This window comes from Humulus lupulus, chromosome 2 (genome assembly GCF_963169125.1).
Source record: "Humulus lupulus chromosome 2, drHumLupu1.1, whole genome shotgun sequence".
Taxonomy (NCBI): Eukaryota; Viridiplantae; Streptophyta; class Magnoliopsida; order Rosales; family Cannabaceae; genus Humulus; species Humulus lupulus.
This window is the reverse complement of record NC_084794.1, coordinates 193,862,560-193,881,147: the sequence shown is the minus strand read 5'-3', so window position 1 is coordinate 193,881,147 and position 18,588 is coordinate 193,862,560. Positions and strand designations below refer to the sequence as shown.

Here is an 18,588-nt window from a genome sequence, read left to right as displayed (position 1 = left end):
GCATGACAAATCCACCAATCAATAATAATAATCAAATCACATGATAATCAGGGCCGACACCCTTAGGTCGCACCCTCTGAATACCCCACTGACTCTGGTCCGCTTAAACCGAGCTCAGTGCATAAAAAGTTGTCCTCAGCTACCAGTGGCTAACCCACGCCCTGTGCGCCAATGTAAACTCTGGCACTCTTGGGCCGTTTGTTTATTATTCACATTGCATAATACCATCCTTCAATAAGCATACAAAATAAGGAGCCCTTAGTTCCATTATCAAATCACAACCGGGTGCAATTTTCTTACCTTTAATTTCCAAGTATATTGATTACGAGAGATGCCTCTTGAGCACAATCCATTTCCCAAGCCCTATCTTAGTACCTAGTCATAACCAAGATAAGGGATACCATTAATAATTTTAAAAAGACTTCTAGATAAGGTTCTAGTCTCCGGAACATCGAATTCCATTAAACACGGCAGTAGATTCGATCCCGAGCACCCTAGGTTAAATTCCCATGCTCAAAATCCCAAAAACCCAAATTTCCTTAAGGGTCGTGGCTCAAGCTCCCTATGCCGCGGCATGGCCCCAACCAGAGGCTCATCCTCACCCAGAACAAGACACGACCCGCAGCCCAACATGCCCCATGTCGCGGCCCGCCCTCCATCTTCAGCACTCATCAGCCTTAGAGGGCCGCGGCGCTCCAAGAACTATGCCACGGCCTGACCCCTTCGAACCCAGAAAAACCACCATTTTTTACTCTCAAACCTCACTCAAAACCAACCAAAACTATCCCAATTCCATAACTCAATTATCACAAAACTTCTAATACGATTCCAGCAACACAACCCAACAAAAACTTAGCCTAGAAACTCAACAAAATCCCACTTCAATCTCTGAAACCCAAAAGCTTAAAAACATGAAAACCAGTCAAGAAAACACTAAGATTCAATCATTTAATCATAAATTCGAGCTTACCTTCACTGATGAACCAATTCTCTAGGAAATCTCTGAGCTAACTCCTAAGTTCCAAGCTTTAATTCAATCCTTCAATGTCAAAACCCATAAACACTTCAAAACTCAACCATAACCACAGAACTTAACCACCATGCATAAATCTTATGACTTACCTTAATTCTTGATTGAATCCTTTGCTAATCCTTGAGCTAATCTCCTAAATCATAACTCCAATTCTCTGAATTTCAGCCAAATTCTTCTTGGTTCCTTGTGGTTTTCTTTGAGAGAGAAAGAGAAGAGGAGGGAAGGTCGGTTCTTAATGTTTCCACCGTGTTCTGTGTTTTACTTAGTCTATCCTTAGGCAATTAAGTCAATCCCGAGGCTCGGGGTACCAAAAACGTCACCGAGGGCAAAATGGTAAAATTCCCCAGTATTCCCACTTAAGCTTCCTAACCTCAAATATATCTCCAATTATTTATTTCCATAACCCAATAACCCAAATAACCATCTAATACTTGAAATACCCCTTGACTTGCTCCAAGTCAAGTATTAGGTCCCGTTGTGACTTTCCTGCTAACTAGCTCCATAGGACCGCCTCAAGTCGCATGCTGTAGATTTACCCACATAATAATGTGATCCTCACAATTATAGCAAATAATCACATTTATATTCATATAACCATACAAGCATGCTTATCATAGAATCATGCATTAAACTAATAAATTCACACATAAACCAATTATGCCCTCCCGACACACTAATCAATGCCCTTAAGCCATATTAGTGATTTTGGGTCGTTACAGGTAATTTAATTCCCTTTTAACTATGAACCATTAATAGAGGATTAACGCTATATGTAATGATTATATCAATGGATACTTTATTCTTTAACAAAGTACTCAGTAAATATATGTCTATAATTATCAAGAGTTCAGTCTCATATTTATATTGAGTAATCATGAGATTAATAAATATGATTATTTAATCAAAGAGCTTTCATTAATAATTTAGTATTTATTGGAGCTTGACATTATAGGTCCATAAGTCCCCAGAGTGGCTCTATCAACACCATATCAAGGTAAGAGTTGATACAAGGGTAAAACTTTAATTTGGAAATTTGAGAAGAATTTTATTCTTCAGGTCAAGTATGTAATTATATGATAATTGAGGTTGAATAATTAATTTGTAATAAATTATTAATTTTTGAAAATATATTTATTAATTTAAATATACAATTTTTGAAATTCATATATATAAATAAATAAATAAATTATTTTATTTGAGTGGGATAAAATAAAATTGGTAAGTTAAAAATAGTTTTTTATTTATTGAATTTTAAAAGATGATGATAATGATGATCATCAATTTGAATTTTGAATTTTGAATTTTGAATTTAAAATTTAAATTTTGAAATATGGTTGTCATCTTTTCCTTAAGAAGATAAATACCTTATTTTGTGGAATATTGATTTTAATCAAATAAATAAATAAAAGAACAAAATGCAATATCCCTGAAAAGGGATATAACAGTTCATGCATGACACAGTCTAAAGACTATGTCATGTGTGTATCAATATACTGATATTGTATCCGTATTGTTTTTATTTTATTTATTTAATTAATTAATAATTTGAAAATAGTTTTTCAAATTTTGTAAGTTAGATATTTACCTAAATCAATTCCTATCATCATTATGATATTATTATTATTATTATATTACTATTATTATTAAGAATAATAAGGTAATAGAATTATCTCTATATATATAATATAGAATAAAGAGAAGAAAAACAACACAAGGGAATCAGATACAGTTGAGAATAGTTTTCAGAGTTTTTGTCAGACAAAAAGTTTTTCTTCTTCTTCTTTATTCTAGTCATTCTCAGACCATAATCCAAGTTCTCATGTATTGAGAAATACTTATGATTCCTAAAATTGCAAACACATGTTCTCTATGTGCCCACACATATCTTGAAGTGTAGAGAACATTCCGGAAGATTGTGGTTTGAGTACTCAAAGCATTGGATATGAAGATCGATAAATATACGAAAAGACTCAAGGACTCTTGATAGGCTTCAAAAGGTAAATGGTCATGTTCTTAAATATTTATGTGTTTATATGTTATATATAAATATATTTTATATTTATATATATGTTGCATGATTAATAATATTGTATGTTAATGTTTTTTTCTGGATGTTTTCTTGTTCATATAAACTATTTATATGAGTGATGAAAATTTTTATTGTTGCACACAATGGGCTCACTATGTCTATTCCCCTGTATGCTCTGAATTTTTTTCCAACATCTCCAGGGGACTTAATTATCATTTGTGAAAACTTAATTACTCTCTAATATATGCCACATGTTACTTGGCAAAAAGACAGACAACATTTGTCCCCCAAGTCTTCACTCGTCCTCGAACTATGAAGACTTTGATTGAGAAGAGTAATGTTGGGGAATGTACTCAGATTGAGAAGATTGTACATCCTAAAGGCCTAAGACCTCTTTAAAGGTGACGCCATGTGTCGACTCCCTATTTTTAGGCGCATCACTCAATGGCATTTAATGAAGGGTCTATTCAGTGCCCAAGACGTCTATTCCGTACATGAGATGTCCTTTCACTTTTTTTTTATCATACATTCTATGCCTTGAAAAGTGTGACTATTGGATCATGCTCGAGCACCTACCCCCTAGATTATCAACAGCTAGGGATGAATTTCTTTCTGCCTACGCCTTCTCGTATATATTCAAAAATTTCCTCCATCACGTTTCACTTTTTCCTTCAAAACTCTTTCACTTTCAGAGCTTAGAAAACCTGTCATTTCACTAAAAACTTATTCACCAATGCCAACAACCTCTAGTCATTGATCCTGGAAGGTTAGAGGGAATCGCAATACTTATTGGTTAACTAGACGAAATATTTTTATGTTTGGACTCGACTCAGCACATATAGGCATTACATCTAGAGTAAGCTCCCATTACCCTTTTCTGCTTTGGTGTTTGTTCTTGAGATTTTCTGGGTTTCTATTTAGGCTATTGGAATGGCTAGGATTTAGAGGGTATTTTGACCTCTTTTATGCTTATTTCGGTCCATTTCTGGTGTCAAAACAATTTGTAGGTAACCATTTGCTCCTTGAACTTTTCTTGCATTATTTGACATTCAACCGATTTTTGGGAAATTTCCAGATCTCAACGGTTTTCTTGAGTCTCCAGTGGTGTCTTCACGAGCTAATTTAGGGTTTTGAGGATTCTCATTTCCATAGGAAAATTCCTCATTTCCACTCCCCGAGAAGTTGTCTGAGGGTATTCTTGTGTTTTGATCATCCTCCTTGGGTCAAAGCACTAAATGCTTGGTTTTCGTTTCAGATGTTTGAGAAGCTTCGTAACCTACACCAGCACGGTTTCTACGTGTTTGACAGGGAATTTCCAACAATGGCTTGAGAAGATAGTTGACAACTGGAGGAGATACGTGAACCTGCCAAGGCATAAGCATAGGCTCTATGTTGGAGGAGTAGGAGAATATAGCTTCGATTCTGCACACCATTCAACGGTACATGGTTGGGGGATTTGAGGCAGAGCAGATAATCATCAAATTAAAGCATCCCGAGGCTTTGGAACACATCATGAAGCACTACGAAATTGGGGAGGAGTTCCTCGTCCGTCTATGCCAGGAGACGGATAGTTCACACTGTAGCGTTTACGATCTAGGAGCCTGGAGCCAGTCCACTTCCAAGCAGGGCAGCTCTACCCCTAGACCAATATTCTATAAAATAAAATAAAAAAAGAAATTAAGTACGTGGGATTGCTCTGTTCCAGCAGTGCCCGAATGGATACAGGGTCCTCGCGGGCCTGTATGTCCTGTACAAGAAAAGAAACTGGCTTGAGCCTTCTCAAGCTGAGATTTTATATCTCTGCGCTTGCCCGAAGAAGAGGGGAAGTGACCTCGACAGGTATTATACCCTAATGAATTATGCCTTCATGACGTCCAAGGCTCCTCATCACAACGAGAGCCATGCACGGGATTACAAGGATCACTTCTTCTTCTTCACTAATGGCTTCCCAACATAGGCAAACCAAACTCTCATCCTGGAATTCTCCAAGGTTGGTAAGTCTCTCATCATCTTCTAATTTTTCATTCTCCGAGTTCAATCATTTTTTGTTACTTAGTAGATTCCTTTTGTTAGGTCCCTTCCACCATACTCCCCATGTCCAGGCATTCGAAAATCGCTTGCGAGCGATGAATGCTTTCCCATATGTGGAGATGGAGTTGAGCCAGCTGGTAAAGGAGGAGAACTTAGTTGTTATGGGTCTTTTCCAGAAGGGGAAACGCATTAGCAACTTGGACCTGACTCAGTACAGGAACTCCAATAGGTCCCATGAATTGGCCTCATGCCACATCCACTACATCGATAGACTGGCCTGCTCCCAATATAACCAGCGACTATTGGAGGTGCGAATGGAGAACGCTCAGGATGCCCTAGCAGCCTAAGAGGCTAAGTTTGTCAAGGATCTCAAGGAGGAGCTTCAAGCGGGGATAAAATTATCCTCACAAGACCAAGGTAAATCCCATATTATAGTTTACAATGCTAACTCTATAAGGGATGGGGTAAGTCCTGAACACATGTGGGCTTCTCCATCACTTCTGTGATGCGGCCTCACCTCGGACCACCCCTGGACTCAGGAAGAGTACCATGATTACCAAGACATGATCAACGTTTATCTCCACTACCCCAAGAGATGGTTGCTGCCTAAGCGATTTATGCCTTTGGATGACTTAACGTACTTTCATGCACATTGGTTTTTTCAGTAGGTGACAACACTAACTAGGATATGAGGAGACTCGTTGTAATGACCCAAATTTCCTAATAAGGCTTAGGGCCTTGATTAGGAGGCCGGGAAGGCCATAATTGATTTATTATGCAAATGATTAAATGCATGTTTAGGTGTATTAAATATGCATGTGAACCCATTTCTATTCAATTGGGAAATTTTCTAGGGAAGATTAGAAGCTTATTAGTCGAAGGATTTAGTTGGGAAACGACATAATCGGAGGGAATCCAAGTTTTTTTTTATCAAGAAGAAATAATACTTCATTAAACAAACAAGCAAATACACACAAGGCAAACTGCCCAACCAGAAGCCAAGAAAAGCCACTCAAGATCCCACCCTCACATTACATACATTGAAGCTTTCTTAAGAAAAGCTTGAGATGAGAGACAACTTTCCTGCTATGAACAATATACAATCTATATTTAACTAAAGTAATAACCTCTTTGACTATACAATGAGCTGACAAGGAAAACCCATAAAAAATGCATCTATTCCTATTCCTCCAGATATTATAAACCACTGCTACAAGAATCATATTCAGAGTTAAACTAAAGCTGTCATTTTGCCTAGCACTTAGACTAACTGTCCAATCCGAGAACTGAGTGGCCCAAGCTGGAAATCCAAGCTAGGAAAAGATATAAGATAGAACACTCTTGGACAAATAGCACTCAAAAAACAGATGCTGATGGCTCTCTAATTGATCTTCACACACTGGACAGAGAGAGTTTAATAGTTGAATGTTAACTTTGGCCAAGTTATCTCTGGTTAAGAGGAAAGAGTTAACCACCATCCATAACAGGAACCTATGCTTAGGGAGGATAGATCTACTCCAGATAGCATTTTTATAGGCCACCAAATGCTGATTTATAGAGCTATTATACAGTTTAGAAGGCTTGAATTTCCCAGATAAACCAGTAGCAATCACCTCTCCTTTACTAAATTTGCTCCTTAAATGGCAAAGTTTTCGCCAATACCAGCTGGAATCCTGCTTCAAAACATAGTTCCAAAAGTCAGCCCCCTTCAGATAGACATGTTGAATCCACTTGACCCAAAGAGTATCATGTTTAGTGGTAACTGCCCAGATATATTTAGCCAACAGAGCTCTATTCCAACTCGCACTATCTCTGAGACCAAGCCCTCCAAAAGCCTTGGGCAGACAAACCTGCTGCCAAGAAGCTAAGTGAAGCTTACTATAAGTCCCCGAGGCCCCCCAAAGGAACTGTCTACAGAGTTTCTCTACCTCCTTGATGATGCTTTGAGGAAGAATAAACACATTCATCCGATAGTTTCTCAAGCCAAACAGAACAGTGTGAATAAGCAACAGTCGGCCAGCATAGGAGAGATGCTTACTAAACCAGGAGAAAAGCTTAGTTCTCATTTTGTGGATTATGAACTCACAGTCCACATGCTTCCATTTGGTTGGCCTTAAAGGGACCCCAAGATAATGAAGGGGAAAGGTCCCTTCTGTAAGGTTAATGACCTGAAAGATTTCTCTTTTTTCCCCTGCAGTAACTCCTCCAAAATAAATCTGGGATTTCTTGGCATTTATTGATAACCCAGAAGCCTCACTAAACTTCCCAAGAGCCATCTTAAGAGCACTAACAGCCCCAACAGAGCCTTTGCAGAACAGAATTATGTCGTCAGCAAAACACAAGTTCACCAGCTTTAGGCTCTTACACATAGGGTGAAACCGGAAGGAAGGAGACCTGGAAGCCAATTGTAAACTTCTAGTCATGTATTCCATAATAAGCACAAAGAGAATAGGGGACATAGGATCCCCCTGACGCAGGCATTTTCTCCCCATGAAACTACTCTAAACTCTACCATTAATCAGTAAAAAATATGTAGTATTCCTGATACAGTTCATAACCCAGCCAATGAACTTCATTGGGAAACAGAAAGATTTCAAGAGGTTTTCCAAAAACAACCAATCAACAGTATCGTAAGCCTTACTAATGTCTATCTTTATTGCACAGCGAGGAAAAGTTATAGCCCTACCATAATTCTTAATTAGATCTTGAAGAATCATGATATTGTGAGCAATAGACCTACCTCGAACAAACGCACCTTGAATGGATTGAATAAGAGAGGGAAGCACCACTGCCAACCGAGAACATAACAGCATAGCCATGACCTTATAGAGGGTCGAACAGCAGGCAATGGGCCTGTAATCTGATGCCTTAGCTGGATTGGAGACCTTAGGAATTAATGACAAAGTTGTTTCATGGAGCTCCTTAGGAAATTGACTTGTACTGAAACCAAGATTGATAGCTGAGCAAAAATCCTAACCAATTTCCTTCCACAGAAATTTGAAGAAACCTGATCCATATCCATCTAGACCAGGCGATTTTGTGCTAGGGATACTAAACAAAGCAGCCCTTATTTCCTTGTTAGAAAAGGGTTTCAATAGATACAGATGCTGCTCAACTGACAGCTTAGTACCCAAAGCAACACAGTGAGGGTCCACTGTTCCTGAAGCCAAACTAGAGTTACCAAGATGGTTTTTAAAATGATCAACAAAATGGTCCACCACCATCTTAAAGTCATCTATTAATATACCTTGATCATTAATATAAGAGACTATGGTATTCTCTGCTTTGCGCTTCTTAAGAAAGGCATGAAAGAAGGAGGAGTTCACATCACCCTTCCTAATCCAGTTGATCTTGCTACGTTGAGCAAGAAAACTATGATACATTTGTTCCTGTTTATGAAACTCAGCAGCCCTCTCCTTCACCACCTCCTGTAACTTGAGATCTTGAGGATTCTCTTGGGCTTGAAATTGTTGAAAGGCCACCGAAGCTAACTGATAACCATAACCAACATCACCTATACAATCCCTATTAAACTTCTTAAGCATGTGCTTCAGCCTAACAAGCCTGATGAAGATTGCTCTCAAACCAGATTCTTTAACAGGGGTCCTCCAGCTACTTAACACCACCTGGTTGAACTCAGAGTGGTTAGACCTGAAGTTATAATACCTGAACAACTTGATTCCCATAGTCTCCATAGGGATATTAGAGACTACACAAGAACAGTGATCTGAAACCACCTCCCACCGAAACATAGCCAAAGACTAAGGGAACATGTCCAACCAATCCTCATTAATTAAAACATGATCAATTTTGGAGTATATCCTGGCTGAGCCATCTTGGTTGTTTGTCCAAGTAAAATACGGCCCCATACTTTTGAGAGCCACAACTCTGGCAGTAGTCATCCAACCAAGAAGGTCAGCCAGCTCAAGACTAGAAATAGGATTGCCACCAGATCTATCCTCTCTAGAAAAGGGGGCATTAAAATCCCCTAAGACTATCCAAGCTTTAACTGAGAGCGATATACGAGTTAAATCAAGCCATAAGCTTCTTCTCTTTTCCACTGTGTTGTAACCATAGACAAAAGTGACATGGAAAACACTCCTATAGCTGACCATATATACCTGGCAATGAACTAGCTGAGGAGACTCTTCCAAAACAATCACTTTAGCTAACCCCTTTCTCCAAGTTATTAACAGCCTTCCCTCTGTAATCTGACTGGAGTAAAACTCCCAATTAGGAAATTTTAACTCCATGAACTCACCAATTTTATTCCCGCGCAATTTAGTTTCCAACAGACCACTAATTCCAATCTTATTTTTCCTAAACATTTCTTGGACTAAACTCTGTTTATTTACACTGTTTAGCCCCCTTATATTCCAACTTAAAAGAGAGCCCTTATCCATTAGATGAACTACCACCAAGGTGCTCAATCTTCCTGCCCTTTTCCTGTTCCTGAAGAACAACAAATTGGTTATTCATCTTGTGATTCTCAACAGCAAGGTTAGAAGTACCGCTGGTATGACCTTGTCAATTCTGAGTTGCAATGCGCCGAGGGGTTTGCCAATTAGCTTCCTTGTTCCTCTCCTTAACCTGATCCGCAATAGCCTTCCCTGACAGAGTGACATCCCTAGTGCCCTGATTTGAGATATCTTCTCCTTTTGTCCCACCAATTTCCTCACCTAGTTCCCCTTCAGTAAGTTTCTCAGAAGCTTTTGGCTGCTCCAAAAGGATCTCAGCTTTTAAACAAGCTGCTTTTTCCACCCAAACAGTCTTATGATCCTTGCGACAATCTGCCATAGAATGCCTAAAACCAGAGCAAGTCTTGCATTTAGTAGGCAGCCACTCATACTCTATTCCCTGCTCAATAATTTGACCATGCTCATTGATAAACTGTAAGCTACAAGGAGGATTATCAGTAATTTCCATCTCCACTAATACCCTCGCAAACTGAACTCGAGATCGCTCCCTAGTAAACTTATCTACTAATAGGGGTTTGCCTATCTTGCTCACCAAAGCACTAATACACTTGCTACCCCAATACTGCAATCCAAGGTCATGAAGATGGACCCAAAGCGGAACCGAGCGGATCAGCCTAATAGCACTCAGATCTGTAGTCCATGGCCTGATAATGACAGGTTTCCAATCAAATTGAAGAACTCCATTCTCTAAAACATGATCTCTAGTTGCTTCATCATTAAACTTCACCAAAGTTAGCCCCAATGTCATTCTAGAGATTTGGGAAATCCCTAGATGACCCCAAACTCTCTTTATAAAGCCTTCGAACACTGCCATTGGAGGATTTTCTCCAAGCACCATGCATACCACAGCAGAGCTCCAATTAGCAGACTGAATTTTTACCTCTTCCATATCCAATTGAGCCAGCTTCTGTCCATTCCTGAAGATAGGTTCAGTAAACTCAAGTTTCGGTTCAGAAAAAGAGAGCTTACTCGATCTAAATTGTTGCCATTGAAGCTAGGATTCAGAAAGAAAATCCCCTTCCGTGATTTTATCACCACCTTCGCTTCTATCCGCCCAAGAGGCATTCCCCAAATCTGGATCCAATCCAATGTCCTCCACTTCGACCGACTGGGCACTCTTGCCCCTATGCCTCACATCTCCTTCCTGCCTAATCTCGAACCCAGGAATTTTGAAATCCTTCAGGCTGACATTCTCTGGTTCAGCAATGTCAACTCCCTCTGAATCAATCACAACCTCCGACTAAGTCACCGGCGGGACCTTATCTACTCGATCTTCATCAGGGATTACCGGCCTACGAATCGGCTTCTTCCACTTCGCCATGGAAGAGAGCAAACCGACCCTTCAGCTTTGCTTGGTTTAAAAAAAAAAAAAAAATTCATAATACTTAAACTTTGGGAATCCAAGTTTTAAGTTCTAAGTTTTTAAGATCTTAAGCTTGGATTGGATTTTGTGTTTTGATAAGTTTTTGAATGAATTGAAGCTTGGGTTTTGTTGGTTTTGGATCATGGGGATGTTTGGGAACTTTGATTTTGGGATATGGATATGTTTGGGTAGGTTTTTGGATGGTTTTTAAATGGTGAAAACGAGGTTTTTGGGCTGGTTCGTTGTTGGGCCGAGACCCTGTTCTAGGGCTCCACGGCCTAGGCTTGAAGAAGGAGGAGGCTGGCTTCTGTTTGGAAGAGGGTCGCGACATGGTGTTTGGAGGGTCGCAGCGCTTAAGGGAAAATTTTGTCATATTTGGTTTTTAGTCATGAGAACTTAATTATAAGGGCCTGGGATCGATCCTATTACCCAATTGAGTGGGATTTGACGTCCCGGCAGCTTGGGCTAGGTCCGGAAGTATTTATTTACTCATTTTGATGAGGTTTTATATTATGGTTGTGACCAGGTTATCGCTAGGGACTTGGAAATAGTATCATGCTTGTGGCTCGTTTATTGGTAACTTGTGCTTGGACCAAAGGTAAGAAAACTACACCCAGTATGTGATGCATGTGATGCATGAAATACATGTAATTAGGGCATGACATGAATATTGAATATGAGATTGATCAAATCTTGAGTCTCTATAAATGTGCATGATCATAATTATGCTAGTGATTGTTATCTAAGAATGATGAATGCCCTACATTTGGATATTTGACATATGATATATGCCTGCTTGCATTGCTTACTTGTGTATGGCACTGACCCATGAGTCAAAAATCAGCACGAGTCATATGGTATTGCCTTAAGAGTCAAGAACGACATTGATGTGTTCAACATAAGCCGAAATGATTAGATCTAATCGACATAAGCATTGAATGAATCATCATGAACATTAATGCTTGACTCACCTCAAGTTTGATGAAAATTAAAAGTGCTTGTCTAGTCTAAAGGCTAGTTACTTAGAGCCAGGACCAAAAGGCTCAGGTGACTACAACGTCACATGGCTATGGGTGCTGAGCCCAAGTTCATGACTCACGCATCAGTCACTTATCTGATTAGGGTGTAGAGCCCAAAGTGTGACTCTCTAGTCACCTATTTGATTAGGGTGCGGAATCCAAAGTGTGACTCACTCATTTGATTAGGGCTACAAGCCCTAGCATGATTACTAGAATCTCAAAGTTTTAATCACTCATCTTATTTGGGCTACAAGCCCCAGTATGATTACCAAAATCATAAAGTGATATTCACTCATCTGATTGGGGTACAGACCCTAGTGTGTGACTTAATTGTCACTTATTTCAGTCACTTTATTTTAGATGGACACATTGGCCATCTATTTTCATTATGACTTGAAAGTCATCAATACAAAGAGCAGGGTTCATAAATCACCTATACAAAGGGCAGGGCCCACAACCATTATTTGGACTTATTTGCATGCATGACTAGGGCTATTATTGCCAGGCATGCCTATTATGATTTAGTAACATGTTATTACTGATCATGAGCATATTGAGTTTTCTTGCTGAGCTTCGACTCACGGGTACTATGTGGTGCAGGTAAAGGCAAGAAAAAGTTGGACCGTCCTTGAGTTGGAGAGCTTAGCTGACGATGTGTACATATGCAACTGTTTGACCGCCATGGCCGAGGGTTAAAAGAGGAACTAGGGTTAAACCTTATTTTGCCGCTTAGGTCGGCTGGTTGTAAATCTTTTGTTGTAATTAACCTTTAAAATATATTTTTGGGATGTCAATGTTTACAGTAAACGTTTTAGTGAAATGTTTTATCTTTGACCAAAATTTTTAACCCTAAACTGTTAATCATACTTCGTTACACGATTATGGCCAAATGACTCAATTAGCGAGTTTAGCATTGTTTAAAATGTACACTGTAACGGTCCCTGGGTAGTAGGGCATTACAAACTTGGTATCAAAGCGATCCAAGGTTAAGGTTCCCAAAGACAAGCTGGGCATGTACACTCATCACTAAAGATAGCTTCACTCAGGGAATGGTAACTATTTCTGTAGTTATGTGTTTAACTGCTTAAATAGAATGTAAATGCTTTACCTGCATATTGTATTAAGGAGCATGAGATTCTGATAGAGCCTGGCTCTTAACTATATGATTACATGTTTAGTGAATATATATATATATATATGTGTGATATTTGCAGGCTGGAGTTGGAAGCATGGTGTATATGTTGGAAGAGCAGGGATTATGATTGATGTACGAATGCTATGGGCATGTTTTTACCACTGCAGTGGTTTGTGATTGTAGTGTGGTATGATTGTTCTAGTGGGGAAGGCTTTTGCATATGCTCATCATGTTTAATAGGTCAAGTTATTGATTGCAAATCATTTAGTAGTTATGTATCCAAGGCAGATAATGAGACCTGGTGGTGGTTATACTGACACCGGGAATTACAGCCAGGGTTTGAGTTCTTCACCTGCCCCTCAGAATTTTCAGCAGGTGTTTACAGATGTGCAATTAAGATTGCAGAGGCAAGAGGAGGAAATTAGGTGTTTGAAACAATAGCAGGTTCTATCAAGGAACACCTCTTCCCTTGCTATGCCAGGAGTGGCACCAGTATTGGCTCAGCCTAGGGTTGAGAACAGATGGGAATTTCTCTGTGGAAGATTCTAGGAATATTACCCTCCAATCTTTGAGGGAGGCCTAGATCTATTCAGAGCTGAGCAATGGATGAGCATGATCAGTTCCATTCTCGATAGTATGGGGGTGGTAGGTCACGATAGGGGGATATGTGCTACATATGTATTGCGGGATGATGCCAGACGTGGTGGGAAGTAGTATCCCGGACACGAGACACAGCTGTGATTGACTGGAAAGAATTTAGGCAGTTGTTCAATGAGAGATATTACTGTGATGCAGCCAAGACTGCTAAGATGAATGAGTTTCTGAACCTCGTTCAGGGCAATGCAATAGTAACAGAGTATGTTAATATATTTGATGGGTTGGCCAAGTTTGCTTTTGATATGGTACCCACGGATGTAGCTCGTAAGGAAAGGTTTTTATCCAGGGATTGAATCCCAGTATAATTCAGGGCATTAGAGTAGCCCCAATGCATGAAATCTCTACCTACGCTCAGGTGGTAGGAAAGGCTCTTACTGTTGAGAGCATAGGAAATTAGACTGAAAAGGAGAGTGCTAGAGATCACGGAGCTCAAGCAATGATACCTCCATTTATTGGATCGAGCAAGGACAAGGATTGGAAAGTTTACCCAGAATGCACTCAGTGTAAGAGGCATCATCTGGGAGAATGTCGAGCAAAGGCATGTTCTTATGTGGAATGGTTGGGCATTTCAAGAAGGATTGCCCAAGGCGAAGGAAGGATAAGAAAAAGGGGGTGGACAACTCGACTCAAGCTCGAGTGTTCATTTTGATGCAGTCAGAGTCAGAGACTGAGGCTAGTTCCTTAGTGATGGCAGGTCAGCTTCCTAGTTCTGATTTCTTTGTATTGTGTTGACTAGTTGTGGTGCCATGTTATAAAGACACTAACTTGTTATATAGATCGCATGGTTATGTTGTGATGAGTTAGAGTTTTGGTGGAAAGGACTCATCAATTGTTTTGATAAAGTTGCTTATGACTAACTTCAGTATGATCCTGGATATGGATAGGTTAACCAAGTGTGGGGCAATGCTAGATTGCAAGGAAATGATAGTAACTCTTGGGTTTGAGAGTGGGAAACCCTTGTGGTAGTTGGCACAGTGCATGGAATTTTGTATGCTAATGACATCTATATTTAGAGCTAGAGATCTATTGTAGGAGGATGCATAGAACTCCTAGCTAGTGTGATGGATACCACTTAGGTTGTGCCAGTGGGATTAGGATAGACTGGATTAGTCTGTGAGTTTCTGGATGTGTTTCCAAGGGATTGTCAGGATTACATTTACACAAAGAGATAGAATGGCGATTGGATTGGTGCCAGGGATGGAATCAGGTCTAGGGTACTGTATTGAACGGCTTTCAGCAGAGTTGTAAGAATTAAAGGACTCAGTTATTGAGTAATATGGTATTCTCCAAGGTGGAACTTTGATATGGTTATTATCAGCTGAAGATCAAGGAGAAGAATATGTAGAAGTCTGACTGTTGTATCGGATAAGGGTTGTAATGCCCCAAAATCACTAATGAGGTTTAATGGTCGGATTAGTAGGTCGGGAGGGCCATAATTGATTTATTATGCCATTAAATTATTATATGCATGTTTATGTGAATTATATTATTATATGATGACAAATGCATGCATGTGGGTCCACATTTCATTATAGGGGCATTTTGGTAATTTGGCCCGTTGAGGGCATAATTGTGTATTTTCATGCATGTTGGTGAACTATTGATGAGGCCACATTATAATGTGGATTTTTTTGAGCCATTCGGCATGATACGATCTTTTAATGCAAGTTAGCAGTTTTGTCATAACGGGGTTGATTTCGGGGCTCGGGGTGAGTCTCGGTGTAATTTGGTGATTAGATCATTACTGGGAATTAATGGGTAATGGGATGTGATTTATTAGCATTTGAGAATATTGGGAATAACGGTTTTGGAGAGCGTTAATTATGATTAACGAGATAGGCGGGAACGGATAATTTTGCCCTTGGTGGTTGTTAAGGGTTTTATTTAAGTCTAGGGGCAATATTGTCTTTTGACCTAAGGATAGATATAAACCATTTGAAGGCTGTAGAAACTTGCAACAATAGAGTGTCTTCATCTTCTTCTCTCGTTCATCTTTTCTCCTCCTTTTCTCTTTGGATTTTTGAGCTTCATTTGAGGAATCAAGCTTGGGAAGTGAACCTTGAGGGTCTAGGGTTGTGCTCCACCATTGAAGAGGGTTCCATACTAAGCTTAAGGTAAGTTTCTATCCATTAGAACTCTGGTTTTCTGCTCTGTTTTCATTTGATTTTCAACTTGAATTCTAGATTGGATAGTTGAGAATTGATGGGAGTTTTTGACAAAGATTGATTGGGTTATGATGCCTAGGACTTGTAGAGTGGATATTTGGGTTCATTTGGGATTTTGGGATCAAGTTTTTAAGGTTGGAAGTGGAGAAATTGGAGGGAAAAACTAGGGCAGTTCAGCATTGTCCTAGGGCTACAACACCCAAAGGAGGGCGCTACAACGCTAGCCAGGGCAAACTTCCCTACTTGTAGCGCTATGGCGCTGGGGGGCAGCGCTACCCTGTTCTTCCTGATTCCTATTTTGAGCACTTTTGAGGGTTTTGGCTCGGGGTTTCAATTCCTAAGGCTCGGGATTGAATCTAATAACTGTTTGGCTACGATTCGGGGTCTCGGGAGTGAGGTTTAGGTCAAGAACCTTTTGTTGCTCATTTTTATTAATGGGAGTTATATTTGGTTATGACTAGGAGACCGCTAAGGAATCCAAGGATCAATCATTCTCAAGGGTCGCTCTTTTAACTTATTTCACGCGCGAACTAGAGGTAAGAAAACTGCACCCCATATGTTACATGCATGGTTATTAATGAGGCATGTTAAGTGTGTTAAATGTGGACTTTGATTGCATATTAAATGCTTAGCAATCTTGCTTATTTGTGAATGGCACTGTCTCATTAGTCAGAATCGGCAATGGTGTCGGTATTAACTGTGAAGTTGTGACTCATTAGTCAAGTTCGGCAATAGTACTGAGCATTGGTCGTATGGTATTGGCTTATGAGTCAAGAATGGTATTAGCGTGTTTAATGCAAGCCAAAAATATTAGATCTAATTGACATAAGCATTATCGTCCTGAGCATGAAATGCATGACTGACCTTAAGTTTGATGAAAAACAAAAGCACTTGTCTAGTCTAATGGCTAGTTACTTAGAGCCAGGGCTAGAAGGCCCAGGTGACTGCATCGTCGCATGGCTAAGGGTGCGAAGCCCAAGTTAGTGACTCACTCATCAGTCACTCATCTGGTTTAAGTTAGTGACTTACTCATCAATCACTCGTCTGATTTAAGTTAGTGACTTACACATCAGTCACTCATCTGATTAGGGCTACATGCCCCAACATGATTATCAGAATCTTGATATTATCTTATTAGGGCTACAAGCCCTAGCATGGTTACTAGAACCTTGAAATGATATTCACTCATCTGTTTAGGGCTACAAGCTCTGTATGATTGTCATGATCATCATTTGATATTATATGCATGCAGTAATGAGTTTTCTTGCTGAGCCTTGGCTCACGGGTGCTATGTGGTTCAGGTAAAGGGAAAGAAAAGCTCACCCAACCTTGAGTGGAGAGCTTAGGTGGCGATGTGTACATATGTGGCCGCTTGACCACCACAGCCAAGGTGTTTCTTAGAGGAACTAGGGATTAACCCTATTTTTGGCCGCTTAGGTCGGCAGGTTGTAATTTTTACACTATAATGACCATTTTGTATTGTAAACAACTTGTAAACGTTTTTATGGCCCATGTACAGTTTTATGTTTTAAATAAAATATATCCTTTCCTTTTTATTGAGATTTTTCAGCTTAGCCTTTTAATAACATCTAGATGCACATTTATAACCAAATGACTCGATTAGCAAGTTAAGCACGGTTCAAAGTTTACAGTAACGGTCTTGGAGTAACCAGGGCGTTACAAGGGCACTGGGAGTGCTGAGTTATGTTTTGAGGATTTGGTTAATGCCAAGTTGTTTTGATGAATTAGATGGACTAAGTATTCAAGGATTATCTGAATTGGATTTGTGATCGTCTAGATCGACGGTGTTGTGGTTTATTCTCTTCGGAGATTTGCCAAGGTCAAGGAATGCCTTAGGGGTAGGAGTTTCCTTGAATGGGCTGGATATTATTTGTGTTTTGGGAAAGAGTTCTGAGTTATCTTACCGATCAAAACCAGTTGGTAGGTTGTTATAACACCTCAATGACATGGAAAATGGATTGCCTATGCATCATGTTAGTGAAAGGATATGACCAGAACTAGAGTAGAGTTACTAGTGGGTCAAGTGGCCAACTTTATGTTTGAGTTACTCTAGTAGAGAGGATCAAAGGAAAAATAGTTAAGTGAACCATAGATGGGAAGAATTGAGAGGAAAGTCTTGCTGGATTAGCTAAGGACTATGCAGTGTCAAGTATGAGTTTATTGTGGTATAGGGATCGGACTCGAGATCCGATGAACACTGAGATTAAACAAGAGATTCTTGATGAATCTCATATTACCCTCTTAGTCTCTTCATCCAGACATCATGGAAAATGTAACAGAATCTGAAAGATTTATATTGGTGGTCTGGGATGGAGATAGACGTAACAGAATACGTGGCAAAGTTCCTAACCTGTTAGCAAGTCAAGACAGAGTATTAGGAATCAGTAGGGCCATTACAGCCTTTGTGTATTTCATAGTGGAAGTAAAGAAACATCACGATGGGTTTCGTGATGGGCTGCCCAGAATTGTGGGACAGCGTGATTTGGATTGGGTCATTATGGACTAGTATTTTAAGTCAGCTCGCTTTGTATTAGTAAGGATGAGTAATACAGTTGATCAGTATACAGACCTCTATGTGAGAGAGGTAGTATGCCTTCTTCAGAATTCAAGGTCTATGTTACTAGATTAAGACTCTGTTTTTACTTCCAAGTCTTGGG

The 18,588-nt window shown here is 39.7% G+C and overlaps 2 protein-coding genes across 2 annotated transcripts; both read right to left on the bottom strand.

The window, feature by feature from the left end:
- Window positions 1–6,406: 6,406 nt before the first annotated feature.
- On the bottom strand, window positions 6,407–7,585 carry LOC133815045 (uncharacterized). Its single transcript, XM_062247933.1, has one exon. The coding sequence runs from the start codon at window positions 7,583–7,585 to the stop codon at window positions 6,407–6,409; it is 1,179 nt and encodes a 392-aa protein (XP_062103917.1).
- A 1,269-nt stretch (window positions 7,586–8,854) lies between these two features.
- Window positions 8,855–10,460, bottom strand: LOC133815044 (uncharacterized). The gene is made up of 2 exons (XM_062247932.1): window positions 9,655–10,460; window positions 8,855–9,545 (listed from the first exon to the last, which is right to left on the bottom strand). Exons 1-2 carry the CDS (start codon window positions 10,458–10,460, stop codon window positions 8,855–8,857), a joined length of 1,497 nt encoding a protein of 498 aa, XP_062103916.1.
- Window positions 10,461–18,588: the final 8,128 nt, after the last annotated feature.

Coding starts and splice junctions, on each gene's coding strand:
- LOC133815045 (XM_062247933.1), bottom strand. CDS start 7,585: ATGGGGAGAAAATGCCTGCGTCAGGGGGATCCTATGTCCCCTATTCTC.
- LOC133815044 (XM_062247932.1), bottom strand. CDS start 10,460: ATGGAAGAGGTAAAAATTCAGTCTGCTAATTGGAGCTCTGCTGTGGTA. Junction 9,546..9,654: donor AGGAACAAGGAAGCTAATTG/GCAAACCCCTCG, acceptor GTTGTTCTTCAG/GAACAGGAAAAGGGCAGGAA.